Source organism: Octopus bimaculoides, chromosome 7 (assembly GCF_046866305.1).
Source record: "Octopus bimaculoides isolate indiv1 chromosome 7, ASM4686630v1, whole genome shotgun sequence".
Classification (NCBI taxonomy): Eukaryota; Metazoa; Mollusca; class Cephalopoda; order Octopoda; family Octopodidae; genus Octopus; species Octopus bimaculoides.
Genome location: NC_142934.1, coordinates 94890 through 108974, shown reverse-complemented (window position 1 = coordinate 108974; position 14085 = coordinate 94890). Strand labels below are relative to the sequence as shown.

General features: G+C 40.3%; 1 protein-coding gene across 1 annotated transcript in view; it reads right to left on the bottom strand.

Moving 5' to 3' along the window:
* LOC106871546 (uncharacterized) overlaps window positions 1–7886 on the bottom strand; it is a 42312-nt gene extending 34426 nt beyond the window's left edge. Inside the window, exon 1 of the mRNA XM_089354569.1 lies at window positions 6714–7886. Within this exon, the coding sequence (XP_089210695.1) occupies window positions 6714–6906 (193 nt within the window). The 5' untranslated portion in view covers window positions 6907–7886. The remainder of the gene's footprint in view (window positions 1–6713) is intronic.
* Between the last annotated feature and the right edge of the window lie 6199 nt (window positions 7887–14085).

Below are 14085 nucleotides of genomic sequence, written 5' to 3'. Positions count from 1 at the left end.
TATATAGATATATATATATATATATATATATATATATCTAATATATACATATATATATATATATATATATACATATATATATATATATATATACATATATATATATATATATATACATATATATATTATATATACATATATTATATATATACATATATATATAGATACATATATATATATATATACATATATATATATATATATATACATATATATATATAATCATATATATATATATATATATACATATATATATATATATACATATATATATATATATATCTATATACATATATATATATATATATATATACATATGTATATATATATATATATATATATATACTATATATATATATATACACGCACACACACACACGTATGTATGTATGTATGTATATATGTATATAAAATATACAAGTTGATATAAACACGTATATAAATTATATATCTGCTTACATATACGCAAGTAACTATATTTAGGCGACATTTTATCTATATAGTGTAACTGCCCGAAACTGTAAGGACATCTGGTAACTTCACTGACGAAAGAAGGCCACCAATGTCAGGTCCTTTTTGCTGACCCCTTAGTTGTTGCTTTTCCTGTCTGCCTTTGTATCGCCTGTCTGTCCGGAGGTTTTATTGTCCTCTATTGCGTTTTTGTTCCATTATATATATATATATATATACACACACACACATGTAGACATGTGCGGGTGTATATATTCCGTACAGTTACCGTCAACCATTGTCCCTCACACGCCACACTGTAGAACTGAACCAGAGACCATGTTGATCCGAAGCAAGCTTTTTTTATTACGAAACCATGTGTGCATGAGTTGGCATAGTTTACACACACACACACACACACACACACACACATGTATTTATAACTGTGTTGTTATATATATACATATATACAAACACACAGACAAGAAGGTGTGGCGGTGTTAGTCACGAGGAAATCTATATGAGAAGCCAGGAAGTACAACAATAACAACAAGCTGATATGTAAGCCAAGAGGCTTGGCACAGGGCGAACACACAGACACAGAAGGAACGGTGAGGAAGGAGAATAGCATTGCTGAGCCGTGACTTGTCGTTACGGTTGACTTGACATAGAACACTGTGTGTGTGTGTGTGTGTGTGGTGTGTGTGTGTCGTGGGTGAGACGTAGGACACACACACACACATATCAGAGCAGTAATTCATTGTGGCGGCATTTTCCTCGGTTCACTGACGAAACTGGTTATTCAACTTCACGTTTCCCCATCCCCTCCTCCAGCACCAACAAAATTGAACACCCATCAAATACTGAGGTTGATGATATCGATAAACCCCCATCCCTCAAATTTGCTATCACTGAGCCTAAATGAGAAACCCTTATTATTATTATTAGTTTTCTTTAATTTTGTTTCTATTTCTTACCGATGTCTTTCGCAAGAAATAATAATTATTATCATTATTATTATAACACTTAGCGGTTATAATAATGTTCCCTTAATTGGTGCCCCTGTGGCAAATAAATGGTACTATTATTATTTTAGTTGGAGTGGTCACGATTGGAGGGGTGGTACACACCTGTTCTATAACACACAATGAATGACGTACATCCACAACTTATTCAGACATCAAAAAAGGTTGCCAACAGATAACATCAAGGATATATATATATATATATATATATAAATAAATAATAAAAAAAAAATATATATATATATATATATATAGTAAATAAGATTCGAGCATAAACCTTATAAACGCTATGCAAAGCTCGTCCACCGTTATTGGCTACCTGATGTCATCATACAGTGGATTTATCCCTGCTAATAAATATACATCAGGAATTCCATAGTATCCGTAGAGTTGATATGAATAGATAAATGATAGGAAATGGAATGAACGACGAGGCTAGCCGGCCGAAACTTCGAAGTCGCAGTCACCCTCTTGTAAAAGTATATGTAGACTACAAAAAATATTGTCTGCATTGAAACTCGACATGAAAACAAACGTGTGTGTGTGTGTGTTACTGAATAATGTTCAATGTGTATTTAATGCAAGCGATGTATTTCTAGACGTTGTTGTGAGGTTCTGGGACAAGTAGTAACAAATATCTTAAAAAGAAGACCCAACCAGTATAGAAACCAGCTCGATTCGATCCTCATTTTTGTGGCCAAGAAACAGACTGCAGCAACAGGCATTTTTATACATTTGTCCAAAAGCTCAGGTTTTAAAAAAAACCCATTAAACTCTATACACATTTGCATAACGACGTGTTTACAAATATACGTACACACACACACACAAACACTTACAGTGTGTGTGTGTGTGTGTGTGTGTGTGTGTAAATGTGAATGTACAGTTGTTAGCTGTAACACACCGATGCTCTACGCCGCTCCTCTATAAATAATTAATAGATAATCAATCACTTCGGTTCGATAGCCTTTGGAGAACTTCGACTTCCTTCAACGATACCAGCGTCAGCAACTTTTTGCCAGCACTGGCCCCGTGTCCTTATCTCTGGAAGAATAAGGGTGGTGGTGGTGGTCTGGCTGGAAAGTCAGGGTGTTGGGCGGTCGGTGGGGTGGATCGTCAGTGTGGCCGTAATACGAGTGAAGCAGGGTGGGGGTGTGGGGAGACAAGCAAAATGGGACGTAAAATACAAAATGATTGTTAGTTAAAGGATAGTAATTAGTCACTTAAATGCCCGTATGACTATGTACAGTGCACGCATGCATATATGTATATATACATATACACACACACAAACACATTTATGCGCATACGTATATTTGTATATATAAACACACGCATACATACACACACACACACACATATATATATATCCGCACGCACGCGCGCATAAACAAGTAAAAATACGTATATATGTATGTACATATGTGTAATGTAATGTACTTTGTTGCATTTATATATACATATACAAACATACATACCTGTGTATAAAAATGCGTGCGAGAACGTGTGTGTGTGTGTGTGTGTGTGTGTGTGTGTGTGTGTGTGTTTGTGTGTGTGTGTGTGTAGATATTCGGCTTAAAACTGTGTTTTTGTACAGAAGCTCCTCCGACTCCCAGCTTATATTATTATTATTATTATTACCTTTTGCTACTTCACATATTATCACGTACTTCAGGGCTTTACACTTTGAAAAGCCGAAATCCCTTCTCTATGTCGCACACGCACGCACACACACAGAGAGAAAAGAGGAGTGGGGTGCGGTGGGGGACGCGGCTAATACGGATCGCATTAGTGTAACTCCTGCAGTTTTGTCAAACTCACACATTCCCCAGATTATTGCTTGTCCTCTAAGCCACCACCACGACCAGAACAATTACTACAACCACTACTACTACCACCATCACTACCACCATTACAACCATCACTATCATCATCATCATCGTCGTCGTCGTCAAACACGTTGTTTCGTCAATTAGAAGAGAGGACAGACAAAGCACGTATGTCTGACAAAATGCCAGAAGCGAACATATAAAGCGGGGGGAGAAGATGGGGGAGAATTAAGTGAAACCCAGCGCCCCCATCCATCACCCAAACCCCAGTCAGCTGTCACCAAGTGACCCCTAAATCTAACGAGCACCTGCCGCTGGCCACCAACATTATTATTATTATTATTATTGACAAGCAACGACACTTGGAGAAAATACCACAATTCCCCCTCTCCTCACCTTACCACCATCACCCCTACTCCCACTATCATCATCATCATCACGAACATTAGAAGAAAGAGAATCGTCGGCGTAAGCATGGGATATCCCAAACATTGCTTTACAGACGAATTCCACTGTATACGAACATATACCTGTGTGCATGTGCGTGTGTGTGTGTGTGTGTGTGTAGATATAGATAGATATTTATAGGTGCAAACACACACACACTCACTAGTCTGCAGAACAACTTCTTTATATCTACCACAACTTACACATACACACAAACGCACGCACACACACACGCTGATAGAGAGTTTTGTAATCTCTGGAGACGAATGCTTTTGTTACTGTTACACACACGCAGAAACACACACACATACATGTAAGCACATACTTGTACACACACACACACACACACACACACACACACACACCTATATATGCACGCTTGTACACATATACACAGACGTGCAAATACATATGCACACGTATACACGCATGCATGCACATACACACGTGCAAATACATATGCATAATGTACATACATATATACAAACACACTTGTACATCCATGTTACATGTGTAAATATACATATACACTCACAACCAACCGAACACACACGCACACGTACATGCACACTACTATAAACAATGTTCAGTATTATGTGTATAAAGATTAAATAATTTATATATAAAACTAAGATAGTAACATATACACACCCGTGTGTATATGCGAGTGCATTATATATATATATATATATATAAGTGCAGGAGTGGCTGTGTGGTAAGAAGCTTGCTTCCAAACCACATGGTTTCGGGTTTAGTCCCACTGCGTGGCACCTTGAGTAAGTGTCTTCCACTATAGTCTCGGGCCGACCAAAGTCTTGTGAGGGGATTTGGTGGACGGAAACTGAAAGAAGCCCACAATATATATACATATATATATATATATATATATATATATATATATATATATATATATATATATATATATATGAATATATTTGTGTGTCTGTGTTTGTCCCCGAACCATCGTTTGATAATCGATGTTGGTGTGTTTACGTCCCCCGTTACTTAGCGGCTCGGCACAAGGGTCCGATAGAATCAGTACTAGGTTCGATTTGTTCGACTAAAGGCGGTGCGCGATCGCAGTCAAATGATTGAAACAAGTAAAAGAATAACTGCGTGTGTGTACACACACACACACACACACACACACATTCTCTATAAAACCGTGCAAGTATATAATATAAGTTGCGTATATAAATCAAACTGCACACACACGGCAGTCGTCGACCTCAGTATATAACTGGTACTTATTTAACGCCTGAAGGGTAAAAGGAAGTCACCGATGTCATTTGAACTGGGAATCCAAAGAGACGCAACGAAACACTGCTAAGTAGCAATTAATTAATTAATCAACCCTTAGATACTCATAGCTTCTAATGAAGGGTACGAGAATACCAGGAGTTTCGAAGGGAGGGAGGGGGCGGAGATAATTGAATAGCATCGACCCCGGAAGGGTAAAAGACAATGATGACCTCGGATGGATTTGATCTGAGAGACCGTAAAAAATCCCACCTAAATACCGTATGGCATTTTCTCCGATGCTTTAACGATTCTGCCAACAACAACAACATAATAATAATAATTAATAATAATAATAAGGCCACTAGGATGAGGGGGACCCAACAAAGACAAACTTAAAGTGTAGGGATTATAATGATAAATAAGTGAAATAATAATAATAATAACAATAATAGAGAAGTTACCTATTATAAGAAATAGGTTACAAAATCCGAAACTCTCTCTCTCTCTCACACACACACACACCAGTACTACTGTTGTTGCTACTACTTTTACTATAACCACCACCACCACCACTACTTACAACAACAAGCCTCTTAAAAAGTTTTATTTTTACCACAAAAATATCTTCAGAAGTTATGCAGGAAAGTCGCTGATGATGATGATGGTGGTGATGGTGGTGGTGGTGGTGGCTGCGGCGGTGATGATTGTGGTGTCGATGACAGTAACGGGGTAAGCCCTGCAGAGGTGAGAGAGAGAGAGAGGGGGGGTAAGAAAGAAAGAGAGGCTTCAGTCAACAGTGTTTGAATGTTTTTTTTTTCGTTCTATCAACCCCGGAAGGAGGAAAAGTAAAAGCCGACCTCAGTAAGATTTGAACTTAAAACGTAAAGAACCGAGGCACGAAGCCAGAATTTTTTTTCTCTTTTTTTTTTGGAAGGCCGTGTTTAGAAGTTACAGATCCCAACACAACAACAAAAATAATGATTATTATAATTGTAATAATCATTGGTCACAAGGGCCCAGGATATTGGTGAGGGCAAGAATAAGTGTTTGGGCGAGGGTAGGGGTGTGTATTTCCATGGAATAAAAAAAACGGTTGAAGTAAAAAAACAACGATTTCTGGGAATAGACTCTGTTATGTCATAGAATTGAGGGCTGTTTTTCTTTTCTTTTCTTTTCTTTTCTTTTCAGGGAACAGGGGGCCAAGTGCATGTTGAAAGTGTTGCGATACTATTTTCTTAGAACTTCAGCAGCATGTTTGCAGAAACATGCAGCACCGCCACCATTAAACAACATCAGTGTCGTCGTCAACAGCATCATAACAAATGAAGAAATGTCTGAAGGAATTTCACTTGGCAAAGAAAGAAAGAAAGAAAGAGTTGTGTGTGTGTGTGTATGTGTGTGTGTGTGTGTGTGTGAGTGAGAGAGAGAGAGTGTGTGTGTGTGTGTGTGTGTGTGTGTGTGTGTGTGTGTGTGTGTGTGTAAACAACAGCTTGCTGCGCCGACATGAGGTCAGGAAGACAAGAGGAAGATTACAACCTTCCTTCCTCATGTTGTGGTGGTCACATGTGGTCACATGTTGCAAAATCAATAACAAGGAAAAGAAAAAGAACCAATGATTGAAAGAGAGAGAGAGAGAGAGGAAAGGCCAGTTTTGTTTCTTCCAATAAACGCCACCACCCTGCTCCGCACCGTGAAATAATGGAAAGATATGTTTACTTACGATATCGCTTTAACAAATTCTTCTTGTAAGTGGTCTTAAGTGTGGTCCTTGGTAAAGAATCGTCGCTGCTGTCATCTGAGACACTCGGCGAACGCACTTTCTTCACAGACAAATCCAACACGGGTTCCATAGTTGGGAACTTTCGTCCACAGTCCTGTTCACGCATGGAGACCCTCTCCGAACAATGGTACATCCAATGAGGCTGCGCCCAGCACCCAAACACAAGTGGCGACGAAGGGTGGCAGAAGGAACCGAGTAAATTTGGCGCCGCTACCCCCAGCCCCTCGTTCTGTAGTGTTTGGGTCGCCGTCCTTCTCGTTTACAGGGAAGCTTAAATGTTTAGGGGGGGTAGTAAGAAAGAGGGTGGGTGGAAGAAAAAAAGGGGAAAGGAGAAGAAAAACAAACAAAAAGTAACAACCAGGTAAGCAGGACAGGTGCTCGGAGCGATGCTGCTCTACCTTAAATAGATGTGTGTGTGTGTGTGTGCTTGTGTACAAATACACAGGCTATTTCAGGTGTGTGTGGTTGAGTAGAGGCAATATTAAACAAGTTGTCCGTGGTGAGATCGCACTAATACCAAGTATTACTATGAGCGGCTGTGTAAATATAATCCAATGAGAATGTATTCGTAACAGTAGTAGTAGTAGTAGTAGTAGTAGTAGTGGTGGTGGCACGGTGTGACAGAAAGAGCGAGGAAGAGAGAGAGAGAGAGAGAGAGAGAGATTCCAATTAATTGTAGACAGGTTCAAAACCAGGGTACGTTTACAATAGGACGGAAGAAGAATATGAACAACAACGACAACAATTACAAACAACGAAAGAAAGACAGGAGGAATTTTTTTTTTTTTAAGTCGTGGGTAAACGGCAGGGGAAGGGAATTTGGGGGGGGAGTTTATAATAGCAGGAAATCGATGGAAGTAGTCCGAGTAAGGAATAACGAAGGTTTGCGCATATTGACAAGCTGGTTCCTGTGCAACACAAAAAAAAACCACACACTACCAGGGATTCTGTGGGATTTGAAGATAGTCTGCAACTGTAGCGGAGCGTAACATAGCGCCGAAAATAACGAGAATGGTGGTGGTGGTGGTGGTGGTGGTGGTGCAGAGAAAACAGCGGAGAGAGAAGAGCAGGAAAGAAGGGCTGCCGGTGTTATACAACCATAATCTTTTATCTAATTCCACTGGGGGTTCTCTCTCTCTCTCTGACTCTCACTCTCACTCAACACACCCTCTCACTTACTCCGTCTCTCACTCACCGTTCTACTCATTCACACGCGTTACTACCTCCGCCCCCTCCCACCACTCTACTCTGGCATACGACTCTTCCTCTTCCTCCTTCGCCTCCTCCTTTCTCATTGGTTGACTTTCACTCTCTCCCTTCCTCCCTCCCCCTCTCTCTTTCTTCTCATTCACCGAGAGCAGACGACAAAAACTATAGCTATGTAATCGCCTCTGCGTGCGCGTGCGTAACTGTGTGTGTGTGTGTGCGCGTGAATGTGTATATGTATGTATGTATGTGTGTCACTTCAGGAAGAACATGTATATGTGATAGCATGCGTGTGTTTATGTAGAGGTGTCGCTTTGAAAAGAACGTGTGTGTATGTGTTTGTGTCACCTAAGGAATGTATATATATATATATAGATAGATAGATAGATAGATAGATAGATGTATGAGTGCGTATGTCATTTAAGGAATGAACTTGTGTGTGCGCGAGCGCATCGCTGCGTGTGTGTGAAAACGTGTGTGTGTGTGTGTTTATAACAATGTTGCTATATGCCGTTTGTCAGGCAATGAAATACTTAACACGGAACTTCGGGTGGATTCCGGGTGACAATAGTTCATTTTTGGTTCCTGGGTGGCAGAATTTGGTAGCGTTACAGCTATTTTTACACAACGAACGGGTGTGTGTGTGTGTGTGTGTGCGTATGTTTGTGCGAGAGAGAACGGACTGCCACACTGGGCAGCCGGCTTGAAGGTTTTCGCCGACCACTATCTTTTCGTCGGGTACCACATATCTTTATGCCGGACACCAATATTATCAATCTTTCCTTCTTGGACAGGGTTACGAAGGCATAAAACTAACAACAATTAAAATATATGCATGTAATACTTATGTGTGTGTGTGTGTGTGTGTGTGTGTGTAAGTGCTGATATGCACATACAGACATACATATTTATGCATCTATGTGTGTGTATATATATGTATGTATGTATGTATCTATGAATGTGCGTAAATATGGCCCTCAAACGCTAATGGATTTAGGAGGGGGCCGCCACAGTACAGGGGATGCGTTAAACGTTGAACGCTGGCGGAGTTGTGTGTATGCACAACCACACAAACATATTCATATGCACACACAGGCATACATGTGTATATAAGCAAATATATACACCTGTATATAGGTTCATACAGTTATGTCAGCATGTGTGCATGCATCTGTGAATATCTGTTTATCTCTCTCTCTCTCTTTAGATTGGAGCCTGGTGTTGCCATCCGGTTTCACCAGTGCTCAGTCAAATCGTCCAACCCATGCTAGCATGGAAAGCGGACGTTAAACGATGATGATGATGATGATATATATGCACGCGCATTTATGTCAACATATGTGCATGTATGTGTGTGTGTTCCCTGTACCAAACGCACGCAATTCTGTCAATATTTCCATTATCTGAAATATTTTTTAATATACTTTACAAAACTTACATTAATGTATGTGTGTGTGCATGTACAGACAGATATACGTATGTGTGTGTGTGTGTGTATATATATATATATATATATATATATATACTTCTATACACGTGCATGGCAGTAAATTGAATAGATATTATACATTAGTGGGTTGGATTCACAACCCCTGACTTTCTTGGATATATATATAATTATATATTTTTACACAACAATATATTTATTGGATATACATATATTTATATACACGTGCATATATATATAGAGAGAGAGAGGGAGGGAGGGCCAGACATACAGACGGACATATGCATATCTTTGAATGTACATATGCGTGTTTATGCATGGATGAATATGCACACACACAAGCACACGCACGGACGGACGCACGCATGCAGAATGAGTCAACAGCATGTATGTACATCAAACTTTACGAGGCTGTTTCCACTTGCATTGTTCCCCTTTATCGGTTTCATTCCTCTTTCCGCTTGTCATTTCACTTTCCACTCTAATCCGAAGAGGAAAAATTGTCCGAAACGTCAATCACTTCATTCCACCTACCACCCGCATACACATTTCTCTGACCATCAAAAACAATCTTCATTGTGAATATCTCCGGTCTTCTACTGTCTTTTTCCTTCTTTTATTTTTATCCCTCAAAGATATTGGTCAACTTTATTCAGCGATTGGCGCTTCTGATTTTAATATTGATATTCACCGGATAACAAGAGCAACAACATTTATTCACTGATTAAAAGAAGAAAATTTTGATGAAGGCACTTTCTGTAACATCAAATACGTGTCTGGCCTTCTCTTTTAATTTATCAAAGTAAAAGAGACACACAAGAACACCGCTTACACACACGCACACATATTACCTTCTCCATTCCCTGCATCTGTGTGTGTGTGTGTGTATGTATATATATATATATATATATATATATATATATATATATATATATATATATATCAAACTAATATAATGAGTGTACGTCCACTTGTTTTTTAAGTCCTCGCTTGTCATTGATTTGTGTGTGTGAAAAGTGTCTTGCACGGAAGAAAAGCACCATCTAACGGTGTGTGTGTGTGTGTGTGTGTGTGTGTGATTTAATTGACTGGCAGTGCTACAATTAAGGTGTGTCGTTAATTGCACCATTAGGAATAAATATTTAAAAAAAAACACTGCTCCATCTCCCACCCCCACTACACCCGCCTCCTCACCATCTTTTTACACCTGAGAACAGAAAGAAAGCGAAACGAAATTGAAAGCAAAGCAAAACAAACAAAAATTAATGAATAATTAATAAGTTAAACGATGATGATGATGATGATGATGGCGGTGGTGATTTCTTTTGTGATGTAGATAAATGTATTATAGTTCTCTCCTCCCCCCACCCCATACACACCCATCACGCACGTTGGGAAGCTGCAGGCATTGAGACTGTGTAGTAAACAAGTGTTCTGTAGTAGTAGTAGTAGTAGTAGTAGTAGTAGTAGTAGTAGAAGGAAGAAAAAGGTATATTGTTGTTGTTGTTTAGCCCGAGGTCAGCTCCAACTGAGCAGGCGTAAACTTTTAGTTAGAAGCGTCCCAACCGTGTCCACCCCACATTTATCTAGATCCATGACTCGGGCATATCTCCGTGCCTTCTAGGTGAGATTCAGGGGAATAATCGCTGCTATGTCTAGCAGATTGTACGACTCCAAACAGGCCTGTTGTTGTTCTATCGAAATATCACCGTCCTCAGTGGGGGCAATACTCTGATCCCTTTATATTTTCAGGGGTCACTCTGGTGGGGAGAAGAGAGAGGTATACTCATATAGTAGACCCAGTAACCAAGGCCTGGGGGGATTGGGGGACCTAGGCATTTCAGAGCAAAAGAAGGTCGAAATACCAAGAGGTATTTCGCCCAACGTTAAAGCATTACCACCGATCTACGGCTATGGGCTTGCACTGTATCTGATCATCACCGATAGGATGGAGAAGGTAAAGTGGATTCCGACAGACCTAGGGTTAAACAACAACAGCGAAGTGGAAAACAGTGGCAGCGCTTGGTGGAGATGTGGTCGCGGTTTCGAATCATGCTGGGGTAGCAGAAGTGGGTTTCCCTCACCAAACAGCTGTAGTAGTAGTAGTAGTAGTAGTAGTAGTAGTAATAAAAAAAGAGAAGAGGGGGCAGATCAGAAGGGTTGAACAAAGCAATAACAGGCAACCGCACCGCCCTCGTCGCCACTTGCCTCTCCATAGCAATGTTATGTAAAACTGTGGTGGCGGCGGCGGTGAGAGTAGGAAGAGGAGGTCGTAAGACGGGGAAGTACGAAGCCAGAAATGTGAGAGGGGGGAGGTGTGGAGGTGGCGGGAAGAGAAGGCGGTGTAGGATATCAACGTTCTTTCTTTCTCTTCCGTATTGCCTCCTACCCTCACTATCTCTTTCCTCCTCCTCCTCCTCCACCTTTACCTCCCAGCAGCAGTTGAGTGGAAGACGGGAGGGGAACACACACATTCAGGCGAGTGTCTATAAACACACACACACATGCGCGTGTGCGTGTATAATAATGTGTGTATGTGTGTGTGTGTGTTTATGCGTAGAGACAAACAGTAAGATTAGATAAAGAAGTTTGCCACTGAATAGAAGTGTGTGTGTGTGTGTGTGTGTGTGTGTGTGTGTGTGTGTGTGCGTGTGTGTGCGTGTGTGTGTGTGTGCATACGTACACACAGAAGCATGCTTGTACAGTCGGTACCAATTAGAGTTGAGGGTTCCACTTACATTTCCCGTTCCCGAGTTCAAATCCTGCCAGTAGACTTTGTCCGTAATAAAACTACGTTTAACAAGTAACGTACGCACATCTACATGTACACGTTAGGTATGTGTGTGTGCACGTGCATAAATATATATGCGTGCATATATTTTTTCTTTCTCCGTGTGTGTGAGAGAGAGAGACAGACAGACAGACAGACAGACAGAGAGGGGGGTAGAGTTACGAAACTTTAAAATTTTGCTGAGAGTAAGGTGTATTAGTTCTGTTTTTCCTGGTTCTACCAAATCTATCCATCTGTCTACCCAGAAGGTGCAGCAGTGGTAAGTAGCTTGCTTACCAACCACATCGTTCCGAGTTCAGTCCCACTGCGTAGCACCTTGGGCAAGTGTCTTCTACTATAGCCTCGGGCCTTGTGGGTGGATTTGGTAGGCGGAAACTGAAAGAAGCCCGTCATATATATATATATATATATATATGTATATATATATATATATATATATATATATATGTATTTGTGTCTGCATTTGTCCCCGTAACTTAGCTGCAGCACCGCCTTTAGTCGAACAAATCGACCCCAGGACTTATTCTTTGTAAGCCTAGTACTTATTCTATCGGACGCTTTTTGCCGAACCGCTAGTTTACGGGGACGCAAACACCAACACCGGTTGTCAAGCGGCAGTGAGGGACAGACAGACACACACACACATACATACGACGGGCTTCTTTCAGTTTCTGCCTACCAAATCCATTCACAAAGCTTTGGTCGGCCCGAGGCTATAGTAGAAGACACTTGCCCAAGGTGTCACGCAGTAGGACTGAACCCAGGACCACGTGGTTGGGAAGCAAGCTTCTTACCACACAACCGCGCCTATACACACACACACACGTAAGTATAATATAACTAACAGCGCAGCAGTCATTCGCAAGCGATGATGACTTAGAAAGCTTTATAATGGATTCTGCTAATTGTTTTCGGTGTCTGAGTTGTGGAGAGAGCGTTGACACTCTCTCGGGAACTAACGCACACACACACACACTCTTTATCTATCACACAGACACAGACACATACACACACACACGCATTATGTACATCTGCAGGCGCAGTATCGGACAAGCGTCAACAGATTGAGGTATTAGCACTGCAATCACCATGTCCCAGGTTCGGTCACACGGCACGGCATTTTGGGACGAGTACCATTTTCTACAACCTCGAGTTAACCCACATTGAGTAGATGGAAACAGTAAAGAATCCCACCCCCACTTATGTGGATTGTAATCGGAATTGAAAAGGCACCGCTTTGTCGCTCAGTGCAACACTGCTTCTATCAGAGAATTATATTAAAGGAAGATGTGTCAGGGGTATATTCGACCACTTGGACATTAATTCCGTTGACTGTATCACAGAATCCGTATTGTCAAAATACGGAAATCAAACATACACACATATCAATATATATATATATATATATATATATATATATATATATATATATATATATATATATATATATATATATATATATATATGCATAAACACATAGGTGCACATATCTGTGCATACACACATACGTGTGTGTATACAAGTGCAAAGGCCATTGCATATCGCTCGCAGACCTATGCATGTGGGTGGGTGTATATATACATTATAAATATATATATTACACACACACACACATATCCATGTGTGCATATATATATATATATATATATATACACACACACACACAAACATATACACAGACACACACATATATACACACACGCACATATATATATACGCACATACACACACACACACATACACATACACACACACATGCTTTTGTACCGCCTAGAAAAGTTTAGTCGAAAAAGAGAGACGCCAGTATTTATTGTTAAGCCTTGTAGTTATTCTAGTGATCTCTTTTGCCGAACAGCCAAGTTGCGGGA